Here is a 21,665-nt window from a genome sequence, read left to right as displayed (position 1 = left end):
CCTTGACAACTTCCATGACATGGGAACTGACTTTTCTTCTGGCCAAATTTTGAGCATTGATTCATCAGAAAAGTAGAAATGTTTATAGAATAATTTCATGTTTGAAAAAAACCCCAAAGCACTGTTTAATCTGTTTTTAAATAATATACACCATATGTGTCCAAATAATTTGTCTTAGGTTAATTCAGTCAAGAGACTTTGTACTAAACTTATTTTTCATCTTTTAAAAGCTCTTTTCTTAATACAGTGGGAGGATGCTTTAGTGTTTTTGGAGCTATTATACAACTGTAAACATGCTGTGATCCAGCTTCCTGCTATTGTGGATGTTTGGACTGAGATAAAATAATTTGTTTTAAAGGAAGTTTCCTAAACACACAATACTTTTTTTTTCTTCATCTGCATGTGGCTTAATTTACGGATTGGTCCTGATGTAAGTAAAATGCAAAGTACAACTGCTGTATTCCAAAGCTGGACATTTTAAATCCATGTTTGATGGTGCAATCATGAACATCAAATGAGGCCTCACATGCATACAGGCAATATGTTAATGTATAAATTATATTTACGCTGCTGCTCAGTATATGTGCAAGCAAGCTGGAAAACCTGCTGGGAAAACTTTAGCTACAGACATTCAGGATGTTGCAATTGTGTGCTCGCAACAAAGGTCAAGTCTATGTCAGCACAAGGTTGCTGATGCGTTCTTTGGAGCCCTGTGTGACGCAAGATTTACGCTGAAGTACTTTTAAGGATGTTTCCTACCTTTTCAGGAGCATTCTGTTCTTATTTTCCCCAAGTTAAGCATGAAGCTTGTTAATCTGTAAGCAAGCTTCGTCAGGTCTTTAACTTGTTTTCAAAACAAAACTGAGTAGCCAAACTTGGTGATCTGTGGTGTGCCCTTTAAGGAAGATACCAGCAAATGAGGCTGGTGAAGGGTGGTGGAGCAGGGGGAGAAATAGATTTGTTCTTACACACAGGAGGTTTCTATGATCATGCTGTATGCCTGTCTCTAATAGATTTTGAACCTGTTGGAAGGAAATTTACTTCGATCAGCAGTGTAAAAATAAGTGTGGGGAAGGAGGGAGAAACTCGTGCACTGAGGAAAAGCTCCCAGCCTTATTAAATGCCAAACAGTTTGTGTAGGAAGACAACCTAAAACACCCAGAGTGCAGCAAAAGCTCATGTTGGAACTTCTGCCCTCTTAGACCAAGTCGAAGAAGCATGGGACACAAATCCATGGAAAGAAATAGCTCTTGGAGATGCTTGGGCTTTTTTCCTTTTTAAATAATAAAAGTATAATAAATATAAGTATAGTAATAGTTGAGTCTAATAAACAAAGATGGCTGTGCTGCACTGAAGAAACCACATTTCCAGCCCAGCGAATTCCAGAAAAGGGTTAGTGTAAAAATGACCTCATTGGACAATTATCTTTGGAAATAGTTTTAAAACTCCTCATAAAAAACAAAATCAATCCTAATGCTGAGGCATACTTTATCAATGAAGCAGCAAAATCAGTATCCTGTGTCACCATGTTCAGTTGGTGGAGGGGGCTGTGTTGCTCTCTCATGGATGCCAAAGAGCCTCTGATGTTCAGCTGGTGATTGCACGAGTAAAGCTGTTGTGACCAGTCAATGTGATCGATATAATCTGGGTTTGCCAGCACAATAAAAGCTCCAAGGCCTCTCTCCTCTTGCTGAAGTGCTGCAGCTTTAGTAAAGAGGCACAGGGCAAGTTTTGGCATGAAGAAAATCCTTTGGGCCTGCAAGATTGAAAATGCAAGAGTTTGGTTACCTGATGCCTGTCAGGGTGCGTACGTGTGTTTGTTCATATGGGTTGGGTGGGAGGATGGAGACCTGACACATCAGTGTTAGCAAAAGCTGGTGGTTTGGAGACAGCAGCAGAGCTGCACTCTCACTGACACTGCTTGTTCCAGTGGGAAGAGGAGATTCTATTGCTGTGGAGGAAGCAACATAAAAGAGCCTACAGTGCTGTTGTCACACCAGGAGTTTTTCTGGAATGCTACACACAAATGTTTTCACCTAATTAGGGTATTTCCATGCCATGGATTAGTGAAGAATGTCTTTCTCTTAGACCCACTTGTAGCAAAAAGAAATAAGATCACGGGTTGGTTTAGTTCAGAGGAATGCCTACGCTCACTTACTACAGGCTATGGTTGCTAACTTTCAATTGGTTTTCAGGTTGTTGGTTAAGATTAATTTGATTCCTAAGAACTACTTCCAGGAGAGTGTGTTCTGCTTCTTGTGGGCTTAGGAAATCTTGGAAGTGAAGGCATGGGAAACATCCATGGGGAGATGGCCAGCAGCAGCACAGGGTGCTCCTGTGCCAGAGCATACTTTGTCATGTGGTGAGAGGAAGCAGAACTTGGGACTGAGGTCAGGAAGGGAGGGATTGCAGCAGGGTCCTTAATGTGGCTGTGTAATTGCAACAAGAGGGCTGTGGTTTGCTTGCTGATCTTTATTTCATTACCAGTTGGCAGTACCAGCTGAAATGAACTGCCTGGCAGAGGGGACACAGGATGCCCTCCCTGCACCCTCCTGGGGCACAGTGTACCCAGGGCTTGAAGTGCTTTGCCTGCCAATGACACAGGGTGGTACCTGTGTGACAAAGCACAGGGTGTGATGCAGCTGTGCATGCAAGGGCATGATGTACACGGATAGCCAGGAACCTTTGTAAGCAAGGAAAGCCATACTAGGAGTGATCATTTTTGGCTGATGTAATTGCACTGTCACTAGGGCTTAATCTGACAAATTGCATTAGTCAGGGATTTTATTTTTTAGTACCCTGGTTCTCAGCACTATTGCAAATCTGTTAAAACAGACACAGCCCTGACAGCCATTCTCACAGAGAACAAGAAATGTGGAAGGTCTGTAAAAGTAGTTATTATTCTTCTATAAACAAATACAACTGAGTAAAAAGAGAAAAAAGTGACACTCAAGTACAAAAGCTTGATCAATACAAAACCTCTCTGATGTCCAAGAAAAATAACTGGAAGTATCTGTGAAGGGTTGAGGTTTTGCACATAGGCATCATTTCCATATAGCTATTTCCCCGTCCAGTAGCAGTGGTGCCCTCTCAGATCCCACTGGCAGTTTGGTCAAATGCTTTACTGATAGAGATTCCTGCCCTAAACTCATCACTGCAGCCCTGGGAGTCCAGCAGTACTCTGAGAAGAGCAAGCCACTGATGTGTGTAACTGTGGAGTGAAAAATATTCTTTTTATTAATAATGACAATGTATAGAGAGAGGATTTGAATTGTTAGAAGTTAACATCTGACAGATACCTCTCATCTGAAAGAGAAACGGGAGATGTTTGTTATGGTCCCCATGGACTTTGCATCACTGTAGAAATATTCACTTACAGAAATAGTTTTTATTCTTCACATCTCAAGCTGCGGATTTGTGTAGGAAACAATGGCATAGAGGCCAGGCTCACCACCACAAAGAGGCACAAGCAGTCAGTTTCACCCCATCACCCCAGGAAACCCTTTCCAGCTTCAAAGGAAGAGCTGATGCCAAGGCAATCACAGCTTTACCCGGGGAGGTGATGCTGGGGAGTGCAAAGGGCCTGCTCAAGCCATGGCCTGAGTGTCCCTGAGGCTCTCCTGCAGCAAGACTGTCACTTGGGTCTGCCTGCTGCACCAGGTGCTTCTCCAGCAAGGCTCTTCTTAAGGCCTGGGGTCTGCAGGCAGCAGCTGGTGAAAAGCTGGCCTGCAGGTCTGTCAGCTCCTTGCTCCTGCTAGCACTCGTGCTGGGCTCCAGGTGACACTGATGGCAGAGGGCTGGGGGCTGCTGCACAGTGCAAGGAATGTGAATGCACAGAAAAGGCTGGCCAGGAAAGGCTCTGTCCCCTCCCTGGTTAATTCTGCCTGTTACATGCAGGAAAATGGGTGTGATACATGCAGACATCTTCATGATCCTTGAGTTTTACAGCCTATGGGATTTATTCAAGTAGAAATTCTGCCAATATTTAGTATTTGGACTAATATCCAGAAGCTCTCAATTTAGTGGGTTTTTAAATGCATACGTTTTGGTCATGCAGCTTCAGAAAACTGAATTTACTATAATTGAAATAATGGCTTTAATTCCCACTGGCAATTACCATGAAACTACAGCAATACTTTTAAGTGAAAAAATTAGGATAATAAAATTACCTAAGGTTGTGTAGCAGCTGGAAACAATGAGTCAGGACTGCCTGACTGGACAATGTTTCACATATGTCCGTGACCTATACTCTAAAAGAAGTTATAGCAAGATGTTTAAAATTAAGATTTTGTCAGGTCAGATGCAAAAATTATCATGAATACTTTATTTGACATTGCAGTGTTTCCTTTGCTTCTTTTGTTTTTCCCCAGTAGGAGCTGATGTTTTCTTTCCTTTGTAATTTTATTGAAATTACAAAGGAAAGAGTCTAAAGGCTTCATTTAGAAGATGTTTTAGAATACAACATGAATTAAAACATTCAAATCAGTACATTTTAAAAGGAGAAGGGGAAAAAGGTGCAGCAACTTAAATATGGTTTTACCCAAGGATGTGCATTTCTTTGGAAGTACATACATGTTAACTCTTCTTTCTACAGTTTAGATGTAGTTACTATATCCAAGGCTTTGGGATGGATTATTAAAGGTTATTGTTGCTTCATTCATCTGCTGCTCCCTTTGTCTCCCTCCAGCTGTAACTTGAAGCACTCTGAAACTACATTTTGGTTATTTATGGAGGGGAGTCCTAAGAGCCTTGTTTGATGAAAAAGTGCATAAAACTGACTTGAGAAGGTGCTTGGTGCACTAACAATTTAAAAAGCAAAAAAAAAAAAAAAATATTATTTATACTGAGGCTGGTTTGTGAACTTTTTAAAAGGAGCAATGCACTGAGGGCCACGAGACAAATTCTTTGCCTGCCATCTGGACAGTGCAGGGCCTGGATGCAACAGCATGTTAAAGCAGCTGTGAAGAAAGCAACCCAGGAGGGTGTGTTTGTTTCCTTCTCGCTGACAGCTGGCATGCTCTCCACTGGCTGGTACCAAGTCTTCTGAGATGCTTTGCTCTCATTTTGAATTCTTTTGTGCTCCTAAAGCCAGTTGTGAGGAGAAGGCAATGGACTCAGCTGTGGTATAAGGGTTCAGCTTACTTTTCCAAGCTGGTCTGTCTACTTGTCTGTGGTTCAGTGGTTGATGACAGACAGTCCTAAACCCCAAACCTGCCACAGCATTTGGTACCATCTGAATACAAGAAGTATTTAAATGTGCGTAGAAGAAGGGTAAAATTACTGCCACAGTTTTACTAGAATCATAATCAGGAATGTCCAAATTCCACAACAGTCCACAACTCAAACATTTAATTTGGAGTTTATGTACTTTGATTTGTTCTGTATTCACTTTTCTGTAATTGGTTTAATTGAAATTATAAAGCAGAAAGCCAGACACTCTTCTCCTGTTTTAAGTTAATGAATCTAAAGGATAAGCCAAATTACTAGAATGTATGAATGTAAAAATATTAGGGAATTTTAATTGTGCAACATATTAATGCTCATGCTGATTTTTATTTGGGTTTTTCTTAAATCCAGAGTTTTGACAGCAGTCTCACTAAAAGTAGTTGCTTTACAGGTGAATGACAGATATGTGCAGGTAGTAAGAATCCTTACATACAAATATTTTTCCTTTTCTAAGAAGTTGTCATCATGTAAGTCTGAAATGTTCTTGTTTGCAGCAGAGATTGGCCTTCTAAATGTGAGTATGCAACTGCCGACAATAAAGCAGACTTTTAAGATCTTTGAATCAGTGCACTGGCAATTTGAATCTCATTGACTTAAAATCCAGGAGATGCCCACAGCCCGAACTTCTTACATTAAAGGTAATTTTACCACACAGTGTTAAAAATAACATTTCAGTTAGGACTTGGACGAGTGTCAGATTGAGAGGTCACTGAATCACTGAATCATTTAGGTTGGAGAAGACCTCTGAGATCATCGAGTCCAACCTTTGACTGGTCACCCACTACCTTGTCCACGAGACTGCGGCACCAAATGCCATCATGTTAGTTGTTTCTTGAACATCTCCTGCATGGTGACTCCACTGCTGCCCATGGGGCAGCCCATTCCAATGTTTAACAACCCTTTCGATGATGAAATTCCTCTTGATGTCCAACCTAAACCTCCCCTGGTGCAGTCTGAGGCCACGTCCTCTTGTCCTGTCACTTGTGACCTGGGAGAAGACGCCAACCCTCGCCTCGTGGCAGCCTTTGCTCAGCCAGCTGCGGAGAGCATGAAGGTCTCCCATGCCTCCCTTTTTCCAGGTTAAACACCCCCAGCTCCCTCAGCCGCTCCTCACAGGACTTGTGCTCCAGACCCTTCCCCAGCTCCCTGCCCTTGTCTGGACTTTCTTCTCATGAGTAATTGGACACAGTTGAGTTATAACTGCACCAGTGCTGAGTATGAAGGCACAATCTCTGCCCTGCTCCTGCTGTCCACATTGCTGATCCAGGCCAGGATGTCACTGGCCTTCTTGGCCCCGTGGGCACACTCTGGTTCACGTTCAGCTGCTGCTGACCAGCACCCCCAGGCCCTTTTCCCCTGAGCCACCTTCCAGCCACTGTGTCCCCAGCCTGTCGCTGTTTTGACCAAAGTGTAGGACCTGGCACTTTGGCTGAACCAACACATCCTAAAGGATCTGCAATTCCTGCCCTGCTCTGCACCTGTGCAGTCATTCTGTACAGTTTATTCTTATGCACAGATCTGCGTTCCTTCCCGTCTCACGGAAAAGATGTATCGGCTGTACCCGCTGAGTACCTGACGCGCCGGGCCCGGCGGGGCGCGGGCGGCTCCGTGAGGGGAGGCCGGGCCGCGGTGCCGCCTCCGCCGCTCGGTCCCGCCCCGTGCCCGCGGGCGGGGCGGGGGCGCGGCCGCCGGCGCGGAAGTGACGGAGGGTGGCGGTGACGCCGTTTTCCCGCGGTTCGGGCGGCGGGCGGGGGCCGGGAGCGGGAGCCGGCGGCCCCTGGTCAGTGCCGCCCGCGGCGGGCGCTCCCGGCAGCCGCTCCCGCCATGCCGCCCAAGCCCCCGCGCAGGGCGGGCTCCGCCCGGACGCAGCGCCCCAGCCCCGACGGCGGCTCCGCGCCGCCCGCCGCCCCCCGGTAAGCGGTGCCCGGGCCGGGGGCGGGCTGGCGGCGGGCGGGCCGGCCCGGGGCTCTCGGCGTCCGGCGGTCCGGGCTGTGGGGCGGTGGCAGCCGGGGCGGCCGCGGCAGCGGGCGGTGTGGGTTCCGTGGGCGCCCCGCGGTCCCGTGTCCCCGCTGGCGATGTGCGATGCTTTTCCCAGGGTCGAGGTGGGCGAAGCGGACTTCGTCGTGCTCTGTGATGCGCTGAAGGTGTCGGAGAGCGTGAGGGAGAAGGCGTGGAAGACGTACGAGAGCTTGTCGGCAGCGGACGGAGCTCTGGTGAGTAGCGCTGCTCGTAGCATCGCTCGGCAGCAGAGTTCTGTGCCCCAGCTCACATACTGAGCCGAAACTTCGCTGCAGCGGCCGCCGAGGGTCCCACGGCCAAAGCTCATGTACTGTGACTTAGCTTTTTCCAAGTGAAGGTAGGCTTGGAAAGAAGTGGGATGTTGCCATGCTCATGTCTGTGTAAACTAGCTTCTGTAGATTGCCCTTTTTTGTTAATATTTTGTTATAAAGGTACGTGCTCAGGAGTCCTTTTAGGTTACTAACAAGTGGCAGTAGAAAACAGCAGCATGCGATCAGCTAATTCTTTGAACTGCAAGTTATTTCAAATATGCCTTAGTCAGCTTTATACAGGCAGTCTTACTGCGTGTTTCTGTGTATTTTTTCCCCTCTGTATCCTTTCTGAGGCTGCAGAAAGGGTATGGAGATTACTATTGTAGAGACAGGAACGTTTCCTTTTTTTGTTGCATAATGTTAAACCTGTGCTTATCGTTGAGGCATTTCCGTTCAAAGTTAGTCATTGGGCATGTGTAAACAGCTTAATAAAGTGTTAGGGCCTTTCTTGATTTTTGCTTTTCCTTCTCCTCAGTATGACTGCTGTGTCAACAAGCTGGCTCAGAGAACAGCTATAATACAGCTAAATCATGGCAGAAGCTTTGTTAAAGAGTCCGGATGCAGTTTTAGAATACCCAGCTGGGGTATTATTCCCACAGTGAGCACTTGTGTTGATGTGCGTGTTCTGACTTCTGCTTACCCTTCTGCAGCTTGAGCTGTCACTACTAATAGTTTGTAATCTGTGTTTTTTAAACACAGTGTGGCTATACCAAGTCTTGATACATTCACATCACAGAGTAAAAACAGCATGGAAGAGAGACTGTGCACAGCTCTTTCAGTAACAGATACAATTTCTCGTCAGGATGTTCATGGAAGCATTTACCTAAAAGCATAGTTGAGTTCCCCTGTAAGAATGAAAACAGGAGTAGTCAGGTCCTTTGACTGAAAAAAAAGCAGGGCAGGTTGCAGTATAATCCTGCAAATTTCATTTACAGGTGAAGTTTTGTTTTCACTGATTATTACTTAGCAGTGGCCAGATAAGATACATGGTGTTTGAAACCTTACAGCATCTGATTGCTTCCTTTACCTATTCAGAACCAGATCTTCGTTATGATATATAACTAATATTTGTTGTCTTGCAAGTAAAATTGATTGTTGAGAGCCTTTCAATGTACAGGGAAAAAAAATCTACATTATATTTCAGTCCAGGGCCTTTCCCTCAAACTTAGAGATGTATCTGCAGGGTGTTGAAATGAGTAAGCTGTCAAGTGTGTGCCTCCGTGGGGATCTGGAAGGTGCTGGAGTTGCTACTTCTAGCTGAGAGCAGGCTTCATCTGACTCTGAAGTCAAGCAAGTTTACAGCCTGGCTAATTGCTGCTTCTTTTCCCAAGTCAAGCTGCTGTGGTGAGCCTGGCTTCTCAGGATGACTGTCTAGTTCAAGTTGCAGGGATTCAGGAGGAGGCTGTTCTTTTCTTCCCTCTGGAAAGGTGTTATGTTGGAGGGGCTGTCCCAGGGTTTGTCCTGCAAGCACCAGCTGCACATGTTTTCATCAGTGAGGTTCAGCAGTAACCTGTTCAGTTCTGAGCTGGAGCAGAAGCTGTGTAGCAGCTTTCTCTTCTCAAGCAAAAAGTTGAACAGCAGGCCACCAGCTGAGACAAATACTTACCAGAACACTTCTGTTTTGCAGTGTAGTTGGTTTGACTTGAGGAAGCTTAAATCAAAAGGCTGCTGCTGGAAATAGAGGTGGCATCCAAAAGTCCCCCTCTCAAGCCATTTACAAAGTACAAAGACCTGAAACCTTGTCTTTCTTGGCTCACTGGCCTTATTTTATTGTGGTTGATGTTAGAATTGTGCCTGCCAAATCTCTGAGGATGTGAAGAGCACGTGTAGTGGTAACTGGGAAGCAGTGTGGCCCAGACTGTAGGTGCTGTGGTAACTGGCAGATACTCAGGGTGCAGATGTGGTTTGGATGCAGTCTGAACATCTGCTGTATCCTTGCTCAGTGAATGTTTAGTGACTTGAGATGAAAACATCTTGTAGTGCTGTCCTTTTTGAGTCGCTCAGGGTGCATGTGCAGTGACTCCACAAACTGGTTGCATGTGGCTTAAAAGTATAAAGCAGTTATTTTTGGCAGGCATATACACAAAAATGGCTAGAATGTAGTGACTTACCAGCCTAAATGTGCCTGTGCTACAGTGAGATATTTTACTAACCAGGTAGGCATCAGCCAGGAGGAGAGAACTTATCTGCTGCTCCCTGGAATGAATGCTAATGCCTACTGGAGCCACTGCTTTTTTTCCTTCAGGATGTCACACCTTTCCACTCTGATATTTTTTCTTTTGAGCATTTGAGCTACTAGTGATGATACTTTGAAATTTCAGCTTTCTTATCTTGCACTTCTTTCCATGCTCTGTAGCTTTCCTTGCAGTGCTCTCCAGTTATCTGTGTCCACAGCATGTGAGTCAAGGATATACAGATGCACCCTCTTCCAGCTGGGCTGTGAGTCCTTGAAACAGCTGAACCTCTTTGAGAGGTGTGGAGGAGGAGGAAGGTGGCAAGAGAGAGATGGTAACACAACTTTTCTGGAAAATGTGGCTGACCTGTAGTTGTAAAAACCAGGTCTGCAGAGGGGGATTGCTCAAAAGCATCACAGCTGTCTGTTAAATATGTTGTTAAATATCCAGGTGTTTTCCTTCATAGTAGGAGAATATTAAAGCTTCACTCTGTGACAGCCAAGTTTAATGACATTCTTCTACAATAAAATGGTAACTCAAAATGTCTTAGAACCCCAAATGCTGAATCAGCACTCTTGGTGTGTGGACTGAAGGAAGGTATCTGATGTGTAAGCAGAAAGATGTTTCTTTTTAAATTCTTTTGCTGTCTAGTGAACTCCCACACAAGCTTATTGTGAACGTGGAAGTGTTTATCTAAACAAGAGCTTTTCATTGGTGTCATACAAATATTTTTGTTCTCTCTATCATTTCTTTATCAAACCAAGCTACCTAGATGAACAGAATCTTTTAGAGCTGTAGTTTTTATAGTCTTAGTTTCAAAACTTTTACACACTTATTTTTATGGCTTAGCATTGGCTCTGATCCTTGCTTCTCTTGTACTCTTAATTTTTTGTAACTCTCCTGAAATCTGTATTATGAACCAAAATGCTTATAAATTCTAGATGGAATGAATAGATTTAGTGGAATTACTGATGTACCTTGGTGAGCAGCAGGTGATTGTTGGTGTAAGGGATATTAGAAGCAGTCCAGGAAGCCATACTAATACTGCTGTGAAGAAGCTCAGGGCATTTGTTATGTTCTGCTACTGTTTGTTTTGGTAGAGAGCAGCAAAATGAGAATCTCAAGTAGAATATGGGGTGATACAAGCAGGAAAGAAAAGCTTGAGCAAATTGTTGCTGAATATATTGGAAAGAACCCATGTGGGGAACAGGATGATTTGGTGACTAAATTGGAACCAAACTTCTCCAAAGAAAACGAAAGTGGTTTAAGAAGTTGATAGAATTTGGAGTCTGCCAAGGACCTTAAGGCATTAGGGTCTGCTAATGCTTGGAGCTCATCAGCTTAGTTAGCTGTAATATGTGGGGCGTGGGTAGGAGCTCCATTTTTTGTTGGCTGTTCATAGCACTGCTGGGAAATGTGGCTCACTGTTCTCCTGCTGCAGCTCAGCTGTTCAGAGTCAGGAATTCCTGAGCCATTTTTATCAAGTATTTGTCTAACCCACTATTTAAAAAATTCTCGTGGTGCAAGATCTGCAGTCTGCATAGTTAGGTTTTCCTAGTTTAGCTTTATTTGCCCATTTATTTTATTCCCCCAAGTACTGTGCTAATTTGTTCCTGTTGTAATTCAAGCCAGTGGTGTAAAATTCTGTACCAGCCAATTCTGTACCCCATGAGAGATGTATTATTGCTGCCTTTTCTTTTCCTTCAGAAAGTCTCTAGCATATGAAGACGTTATAGGCATTTTTTCTTGTCTCTAATTACTTTTCTTGTCTCTAATTACTTTTCTTACGTCCTGAAATTCTCCCCAACTGGTATGCAGATACTGCAGAGCACTTGATTTGTGCAGGAGTTGAACTGCTTTCTTAGTGAATAAATTAACAGGTAAACTGTTGCTTAAGTTGAGGAATGAAGTAAAGACTACTGAAATATGGAAGGTTGGTCTGCATAGACCAAAGAGTTCATGTTCAGCAGGCCAAGTGTCCCCAGTCCATAAAATTTCACATTTAAATTGAAAAAATTCCTTTTGGTTGTGGTTTCTTATTAAAAAGAGAATAATTTAATTGGTAAGCCACCTCATCCTCATGTTAAAAGGCAGAGAGGCCTCTTGCTTTTGACAAAAGCATGAAACACATATGAGCTAATGAAATATTTTCTGTCTAGACTTTGTCTCTAATTTATAGAACTGTAGCTGAACTGAACCTGAATCCATTGAAACTTTGGATGCGTGAGCAAAATTACAGCTATTTTAGGATCCTCTGTTATTAAAAAAGAAGAGCTACTGAAAGTCCCAAAACAAACAGATCATCTCCATGGCCTCTTGCTGATGATATTCAGTATCTTAGCAGCAGATGGGCCACTTGTATGTGCCCTTGGACTTGAAAAGCTCGAGCAACTGGTGTAGAGTTTTTTTTTACTCATCTTCTGCCTGTCCTGAGGAGAGATTGATGACTTCTCCAGTCTTGCTGCATGTAAAAGTGTAATGGGAACTTTGCATATCAGATGAACTATTTTTACTACTTCACTACTTTCCATTGCCTTCATTACTTTCAGCTAGTATTTTATTTGAATTTGATCTCCTCTGTTGTGAACTAATAACAATCTTCTATCCCAGACAATGTTCAATAGAAAATTTAAACCTGGTATTGCTGAAAAAATGAAGGATCTGTCTTTACACAGAACTTCTTAAATGTAGACAGGGCTTATAATGGTCGCAGATTTTTTTTCTCCCTGGGGTATTTTCCCTGCAGGTTTTTATTCTGAACAGTTTTCTATTGTCAGAGCTTCTTGAGTCTACTCTCCAGTCATCTTCCACCCACTGTAATCAGAAACACGTAAAGTCAGTAAATGGTTTGAGTTGCAAGGGACCTTTAAAGGTCACCTCGTTCCAACCCCCTGCCATGGGCAGGAACACCTTCCACTAGAGCAGATTGCTCAGGGCCCCATCCAACTTGGCCTTGCACACTTCAGGGATAGGGCATCCACAGCTTCTCTGGTCAGCCTGTCCTGGTGTCTCACCACCCTCACAGTAGAGAATTTCTTTCTAATCCTGATCTAAACCTGCTCTCTTTCAGTTCAAAGCCATTTCCCCTGGTCCTATTGCTACATGTCCTTATAAAAAATACCTCTCCAACTCTCTTATAGCTCCCTTGAGGTACTGGAACATGCTCTAAGATCTCCCTGAAGCCTCTTCTTCTCCAGGCTGAACAGCCCCAACTCTCTCCAGCTCCCTGATCACCTCTGTAACCTCCTTTGTACTATCTCTAACACATGTCTGTGTTCTTATACCATCAAGCTAGTTCTCCATATTGATTGGAATGTAGTAACAGAGATTTTATGTTAGGAAGCCAAGTTCCATATCTTCCTCTTCAAAAATCAGGTGCTTGATATTTGCAGTGAGACATCCTATATCCCATTTGGTTCAAGTATCCATCTGTGTTTGCATATTTTTCGTGTGCATTTCCCTTGACCTTCTTTTACTCAACAACGTTTGAAGTTTCTATTCCTAGGTCACTTTTGTAGGCTGTCACCAAAATTATCATCAGTGTTGGCAGAAGAGTAAACATCTCTAACTGCATACTAGAGCTGGGACTTCCTGTGACCATCTCCTCCTTGGGACTGATTAACTCTGGAGAACCTCTGGAGGCAGGGAACACAAGTTATTCCTGTTAGTGCCTTTTGACACCTTTCAGCTACATTTGGAAAGAAGAGAAGCAAGAATCCCATTTTACAATAATTAAATGTTGGATGAGCATTTTAAGCTAATGACTTCTCCCAGGTTGTTTTCACTAGATTTAAATAAACTAGTCATCTGGTAAAAATCATATTGAATAAAAGTAATGGTAAGTCCAGAATGAGAATGTTTTGTAAGAGTTTTAGATCTTTTCCTACAGAAAACTATATTGATTCAACAGAACATTGCCCAAAGTTATAGCATGGGTCCCTTGGAATCCTAAATAAAAGATGATAAAAAGAGAAAGAAATCTATGTGGACTACTAGATGTTAAATAATTTTAGGGCTAGTGATTGGTAAGTATGCTTTGCTTCATGATGAGTTGCATTAAGGTCACTGCAAGTCATCTTACTGAAACTGAAGGACAGCCAAGGGCAGATGTTGAGCTGTTGTCCTGCCCATTTTCTGTAGTGATGCCATATCAACAAAGATCTTGAGTCAGACTGGTGTAGGACAAAACCCTCAGAAATTAATTTCTGGCTATGAATTTGTCTTCATTTCATTCCTTTCATTTAATTTAATTTCTTCAATGCATTCCCATGCATCCAAATCCCTCTGAGATGAATCATCTACTTTGGCTGTAAACAAAGCAAAATAGCTGGAAGAAGTGATGCTGCTGTGTTTTTTGTTCAGCAGTCAACTTTAACTCATAGGAAAGAAGAGGACTTTGGGAGGGAAGGAGTGTGAAGAGTGTGACTTGCCAGGAAGATATCATCTTATTTCTTCTCCCTTTCCCCTGCCCCATGATGTTTATATTTGTTCTGGTTTCAGCTGGGATAAAGCTGATTTTGTTCCCAGTAGCTGGTATAGTGCTGTGTTTTGGATTTAGCATGTGAGAATGTTGACAGTGCTGATATTTTAGTTCTTGCTAAGTAGTACTTGCCCTAAGTCAAGGACTTTCCAGGTTCCCATGCTCTGCCAGTGGGCATGCACCCAAAGATCTGGAGAGACCATGGCCTGGACAGGTGTCCTGAACTGGCCAGAGGGGTATTCCATACCAAAGAACATCATGCCCACTATATAAATTGCATTGGAGTTGTGCTGGGAGTTGCTGATTGCTGCTCAGGGATGGGCTGGGTGTGGTGAGCAAATGTATTGAGCATCACTTGTTTCTGTTGGGTTTTATGTCTCTCTCTGTCTTTCATTTCCATTGCAATTATTATTAATGTTGTTATTATTGCTGCATTTTATTTTGTTCCAGTTATTAAACTGCCCTTTTCTCAAGCTCTGATGGTTGGTTTCTGACACACCTCCTCACTGTGGGGATGAGAAGTGAGCAAGCAGCTGTGTGGTACTTAGTTGCTAGCTGGGGTTAAACCATGACAATATTTATGGATTCAAATCACTGCAATTTTCATGCATGGCTATGGCAGATACCTTATTTTCTGAGAAAACTGCAGTTCACCTGTGTCTTTGGTTGTTTTAACCAGCAGCAGCTGGTGGGATAGTCCCAGTCTGGTGCTCTTTCATGTTTTCCTCTCCTTCCTGTCTCAGCTATGTTATAAGGCAGGCATGCTGAGGTGCTGCTCACCTTTTCTTGGCTACTAGGAAAAAAACCCCAACCCACAATCTATTTATCTTGGGTTGTGTGTAATTTTTCTTGTTAGGCCAGCAGTCAGCCAACATCTTGTGTTGAGGAGAAGTTGTCCAAAGCATCCTGTACCTTCAGCAATGGGTGTGGGAGTAGTCCTGATACTGGAGTTTGGCCATCTGTAATGGTTTGAATCTCATGGATGGCTAGGCTGCCTCCGAGGCTGCCTTTTTGTTTAATGCTAGAAACAAATGAGTTATTACCCCCAACCATACTGGACAAGGAGTTTAAAGGTTGTTCTTGCAAAACCAGACCTCTCTGCTATCAATTAAAGCATTGCTGTGGCCTTCTAGCACTCATCCTGCCAGAGCTGAGCTAGGCTGCCCAGGAAAGCTGGGCTTGTTTGCATAGGCAACAAACCAGGAACAATTTCATTGCTTGGTGGCACTCAGTCCTCCTGCCCCGCAAGATGTTGTATTTACAGGACAACATCATGGCCTGAGTTTGCAGGAGCATGGAGTGATATGAACTTATTTAATAAACAAGGTCAGCTGGCTCCAGGGGCAGGGGTATGCTCACTGTGAGTAATCTTCCCTCTTGGTAGTTCACTAGCTAGCATTAACCTGCATAATTTGTTATATCCCTTTGTATATCAACAAATGCATCTCTGTCTGTCAATAGCTTATTTCAAAGTAATTTTCTCTTGTGCAAGGAGATGTGATTTGTAGAAACACTCAAACAGGAATGCAGAAAGAAAATAGTGAAATAATTGTCAGTTGTCACACTGTTGAGGCTGGCTGGTTAGTTTTGCATTGAAGCCTGTTCTATAACTATTAACAATTGCACAAGCCAGTCAAAGTTTTTCTTCTTTGGAGAAAGCCCCCAGCCACTCTTCCCTGTTTTATAAATGCTGTTCCCAAGAAAGACACAGAGCAACTGTCACCAAAACAAAACAAAATGTTGGCAGTATTAGTGAAATTGTATCATTTATGGGCACAGTGGGTTATTGGTCATGGTTACGCTGCTGAATAAGCAAGGACATGAGTGGATGCTGACAGTGCAGAGGATTTTGGAGCAGGTTTGGAAGACTGCATAACATGGAGTGAGGTTGGTCTGGTGCAGTCTTACTCTTATTACCTTTGGGGAACATTTTTCTAGAGTGAGCAGGCCCCTGCAACTTGCACTGGTATTGTCTAGGAGGTAACTAGGTGGAGTGATTGGGGAAAGGATAAAAAAGTAGGCTGGGGAGTGGCCTAAAGCTAGGCAGTGTGGAAGAGCAGGAATGCAGTGTTTCCATTCCCTTGCTCCTGGTGCTCCATTTCACCTCTGTCCTCCAACACATGTCATGTCCAACCTAGAGCTGTGGAGAATGCATTCAGATCCTGCTCCCTTGCTGTGGGCCTGGGTGGTGTTGCAGTTTTATTTACAAGGATGCTGGATACCTGAAAAGCATTTTACAAGTTTGCTATTTCTGCAGTTTTGGCCTGCACCCATGCCTAGTTCTGTCTTCAAGATAGCTTTGTTTCCAAAACTTGGGATATACCTGCTTAAGGGTTTTTTTCCCATGATTCTACAAGTCATTGTTCTTCAGGGGTTTTCCACTGAGTTGCTGTTTTGGTGGAAGGGTATTGGAATCTTAAGTGATACCTGTCTGGCTGCAAGTGACTGGCTCGTGAGCCATCATCAGGAGTTCTGCTCCATGTGGATTCCATGTCTGTCATTGTGGGTTGGCTTCTTTTGATGAAGGATGATTGGTTATAACTTGCACTTTCTAAACAGCAGAAAGCAGACCTTAAATGTAGATGTATGGTAGGAAAATGGCTGGAAGTGCTTGTTACTATCAAACTTTACTAAGCAGAGATGGGTTTGTGGTTCAGCAAACCACGGTGATGAGTGGTTGACAAAGCTGTACTCATTTATGAGTGTTTATTGCCTGTCATTGTAAAGATTTCAATTTTGTTTTTATGGTTTGGCATCTTATTCCTTAACTTTCAGTGTGTTGTTATGATCAAATATGGTAATTTAGGAAAAAAAAAAAGGAATCATTACTTCTGCTCTGCAAAAACATTCCATGGAACCAAAGCTTGTATTTTGAAGCTTTGCTGAATTGTATGGGTAAAAAAAAAAAATTGATCCTGTGCTATAGGAATAAAAGTTGAAATGCTCAGTCTTTTACCTGTATTGTAAAACCTGGAATGGTTTTCTGTTATAAAATAATTGGCTGTCATAGTCAAATGTTTGTTTGAGGATGTTTTGTTTAACCATTTCCAATCATGTTTGGACTAATTATTGTCTTCCATGCATTACCCATTTCTGTTGATTAATAAAACCTCTTTCCTCTCTTTTTTCAAAAAGGCTTGCAACACAAAGAAAAAGGAAACATGGGGTGTATGTATCTTTATTGTAGCAATTGATCTGGATGAAGTGACATTTACTTTCACTGAGCTTTTGAAAAGTATAAAAATGAGGTAAGTGAGTTCAAGTGTGTGAATTTAGGTTTTAACAATTAACTTGTCAACATTTTTATGAAGGGAATGTTTTTAAGGCATAGTGAATCTTTGTACATATCAGACTAGTTGATTTTACAACGAAAGTTACTTACAGAAATTATGAATATACCGGTAAACTAGAAGTTGAGGGAGCAGTGATATTGTTGGATTAATCTGTAGTTGGCTTTGGTTGTATCACTCATCTCGTTGTTCTTGCTCTTCATAAAGTATTCATTGTTCAGGTTGGTGCAAATTCTACTTAAAATATTTCTTTATTTCTTTCCCTCTATGATGATTTTCCATAAAACCTTTTTCCCAGCATTAGGCTTAGGCTAAGTCAAGAAGTGGGGAAAAGAAACATTACTCTTCAAACAGTTTACCAGCATGCTGCTCTTTCTCAAACATTTTAATGCCTAGCTAAACTTTGTATAGTTCATATACTCTTTCATATACTCTTTTATTTGGGAGTGTGTTACTGTTGTATTGTATATTAATTAATTTAATAATACAGAAATTAAGATTATAGTATCTGCTTTTAAGGTGAATTTAGGTGGGAACAGCAACCTTGTGTTACATTCATCTAAGGAAAGGATTCCAGTGCCATCTGCCTGGAACTGTGCCATGTGTGGAAAGCATGTGCAGGAGCAGAGCCTCTCAGTGCTCTAGGGCAGGAGGCCAAGTCCTGGCAATAACCTCAGGCTTGGGCCAGAATATCCTTTTCCTTGAAGTCATCTGGTATAGTTAGGCTTCTCCATGCCCTCTTCTACCTTGCATCATCTCCCAGAGCAGGGTCAGGTCCAGTGTTTTGACTTAATCTCTTCATTGTTGACTGCCTTGGAACCGTGTGAAATCCAATTGCATTTGTGCAGCGACGTCCAGCATGTTCCACCCTAGTTCCACTGACAAATTGTGCTGAAAAGTGAGAGACTTTTTCCCTTAGGCTTTCAAAGTGTAAGCTGTTACTCTGTGATTGTGATGCAATATTCAATTGCTTATGAGCCCTGGGCTTTTTCTCAGCTATAAGGTCAAATTGGCAGAGATTTCTACTAGCTGTCCTCTAGAGCCTTCAGATGCATTTTGAGCTTTTGACTGGTTTTGTGTCTTGTATCTTTAATCTGACAAAGATCAAAAAAATCTCTGAGAATATTGTATTCTGATAAAGGATCAAAATATATTTGATACAGTTGAAATAGTTGAAAATATTTGATAGCTTCCTCCTCTTTAAATTTTTAGCATTCTGGTCATTTTACTTAAGAATGTAACAAAATGCTTCCTTGGTGGCCATAATATTACATGAATGAGTAGGGAGAACTTTGATCCCTTGTGTAATATTTCCAAAGGGTGGAGATGTCCTGTTGAAAGACTTGAAATTCTATATAATTCAATGCATTCATCTCAGTTTTCATTCCTAGGTCTTTGTTTAGCATGGATGGAACCAAGGTTCATGTTCTTAGAGTAGTAGGAGCATTTCTAAAGCAGAACAGGAGCGCTGAGAGGTGTGGGCTGGATATTTGTGGTATTACCAGCACTGCAAGAACAAAGGTGTGTCTAGTTAGCAGATTCTGACTTCCAGAGATAATATCTGTGCTAGGCAGGAAAACCTTCCTTCTGTGGTAGAGCCTGTATTGTGAGATAGCTCTGAACAGTATTCCTGCTGTCTGGAAAATGTGAAGGTGGGGCTCAAGGTGAACAGGTGATGTTTCCCAAGGCAAGGGTTCAGTCACTGGTAACAGTAGTAAGAACGTGCTGGAGTCTAGTGAAGTAAGGCAATGGGTTTTCATGGAGATGTGGTTTATTTTCTCTTTCTTAAGAGCTATTTCAGAATACTTGTTTTCACAAGTTATGAAAATATGTCATCTTTTTTTTTTCCTTTTTTCAGTGTATGCACATTTTTTCAGTTTCTGAAAGAGGTGGATGTTAACATGGATACTGTAAGCACTAAAGTTGATAGCACTGTATCAAGGCTGAAAAAGAAATACGATGTATTATTTGCACTATACCACAAGTTTGAAAGGTAGTGTATGCTTTTTTCATTTTGAAATTGATTTCTTTGTCTGTCAACATTTAAGTATTTGAATTTTTCAAATGGTTTGTTATAGGAGCCCATTTAAACTGTTGGGCTAATATTTGCAGAACAGTGAAATTAAGCTGTTTACATGCATTAAATAAACACCTCTTACATTTTACTCCATAACTATCACAATGCTGTGTTAAACAACCCCCTTGCTGCAGTACAAACTGTAGAAAGACCTGCATGGCAAGTGATTACTACTCACTTTAAACTTTTTACAGATATAAAGAGGATTGGTTTGCTATCTAAATATTTTTTTTACTTAACATTTTGCCTTCCGAATCACAAAAGAATCTCAAATATGTCTTAACCTTTGAAAGGGGTAGGAGATCACCCTTTGGTAGTTTATAGAATGAAGGCATGTATATCCTAGTTTGTTTTTGCATAAACTGATTTTTTTTCTTGAAATGGTATGTACCTAGAATAATTGGGAAGCAACATTACACCACAAGGCTTGCAGTGGCACTGAAGTACTAAAGATTTTTAAATGCCCTTTTATAGTGTGTTTTGTGCACCTGTAGTACACTTTGCTGTGTTGTACAAAACACTGAGTAACAATATATGTACAAATCTTGTCTTTCTACAAGAAAGTGACTCAATTATACCAAGTTGAAATTGTTTTGCTGTCTAAGCTTTGACATAAATATGCAAACAACAACATCATTTCAGGCTTGGCAGGGCTATAGTTGATCTGTTGTTAACTGTTGAGTCAGCTTTTTGTTTTAAAGTTAGAAAAATGTTTTGTGAACTGATGTCTTTTTTTAACTAGATTCAAGTCAAAGATACTGCATAGTTTGCTTACAGAAGCATGTTCAAAAATAAGAATTTTTTTATTTTCTAGGACTTGTGGCCTTATTTATCTGGAACAACCTAGTAGTGAGTAAGTTTGATTTTCCTAAATTGTGTTTGTCAAGATAAGATGTAAAACATGATAGCATGTTATCTTTTAACCCTTCAGGACTGGCCTAAGTTGTAGTATGCTGTGTGTTTACTTTAAATTTAGTGTGGATTTGAATTTCAATGAGATGATGGGAGATGCAGAAATTATCTATATTTTACATATATATCTCTATATATGTGATTTATATACATTATGTATATAAGTATATTCTTACTTACTTAAAAACATATAGAGTGTGTGTATGTATATATCAGTAGATATGTATCGTGTTTTTATATATATTTTATATATCTATCCCTCATCCATGAAATATTGCCACCAGTGGCATATGTCTCGGCATGGTGGAAATGGACATTGGGATGGAGCATGAGCTTCCTAATCACAGCAGCAGATGAGTGTCCTAAAAGATGCCCTAACAGCTTCCCAATGAGCTTGAGTTCATGCTGGGGCTGGAGAGTAGGGCATCAGTCAGAGACACATGAGAAGACAGAGCAGTTGAATTGCCCACATTCAGTTTCTTTTCTGAGGATGATACAGATATTTCCTGATTCTTCAATGGCTTTACAGGGACTTAAGGTTTTCAAATGTGTAGTCATAATTACAGAGGGAATGGGATGAGATTTTTAGTAAATGTAAGTCCATGGGAAATGTTGCATGTTGTTAAATAGTTCCATAGACAGAAGCATGTTTTCAGACATTGTAGTTTAAATTATTACAGAGCTATCAATGCGAAGTATTTTTGTTTCCCTACAGGATTTCTGCTGAACTCAGTTCTGTATTAGTCCTAAAAAATTACTGGATTACTTTTTTGCTGGCAAAAGGTGGGTTTTGTTTAAAACACAGTAATTTTGATGAATATTTTTGAAGTGAGTGTACTTGTTTTACATGCCCAAGATGACACTAGTATCCTTATTACAAATAAGTATTGTACAGACCCAGCTTGGCTTTTGTAACTGCTCAGTAATATTTCTTCATATACAGTTTGGCTGTTCTTCTCGCTGTTACACTTTCTGTTTATAAACATAAGCTTTCTAAAATTTCTATGATTTTTCCCTTTTTCTTTAAAGCTTGCTGTTCTTAAGTCTTCTTGCTGTATTTAAGTCTATTCTGAGGTTCTTTGTAGTCTGCCAGCATTTTAATAATGGATAATTACCTTTAAAAATGGCTTATTTTTAAAAATAAGCTTATATATATTATAAATTATATTTAATTAA

General features: G+C 41.6%; 1 protein-coding gene across 1 annotated transcript in view; it reads left to right on the top strand.

Moving 5' to 3' along the window:
• The first annotated feature begins 7,050 nt into the window (after window positions 1–7,050).
• RB1 (RB transcriptional corepressor 1) overlaps window positions 7,051–21,665 on the top strand; it is a 71,973-nt gene continuing 57,358 nt past the window's right edge. The window contains exons 1-6 of the mRNA XM_063149299.1: window positions 7,051–7,139; window positions 7,322–7,439; window positions 17,346–17,458; window positions 19,359–19,493; window positions 20,392–20,430; window positions 21,205–21,272. Of these exons, the coding sequence (XP_063005369.1) occupies window positions 7,051–7,139; window positions 7,322–7,439; window positions 17,346–17,458; window positions 19,359–19,493; window positions 20,392–20,430; window positions 21,205–21,272 (562 nt within the window). The remainder of the gene's footprint in view (window positions 7,140–7,321; window positions 7,440–17,345; window positions 17,459–19,358; window positions 19,494–20,391; window positions 20,431–21,204; window positions 21,273–21,665) is intronic.

The sequence above is a fragment of the Melospiza melodia genome, chromosome 2, assembly GCF_035770615.1.
Source record: "Melospiza melodia melodia isolate bMelMel2 chromosome 2, bMelMel2.pri, whole genome shotgun sequence".
Classification (NCBI taxonomy): Eukaryota; Metazoa; Chordata; class Aves; order Passeriformes; family Passerellidae; genus Melospiza; species Melospiza melodia.
The sequence above is the reverse complement of the archived record's forward strand: the minus strand, read 5'-3'. Positions and strand labels throughout refer to the sequence as shown.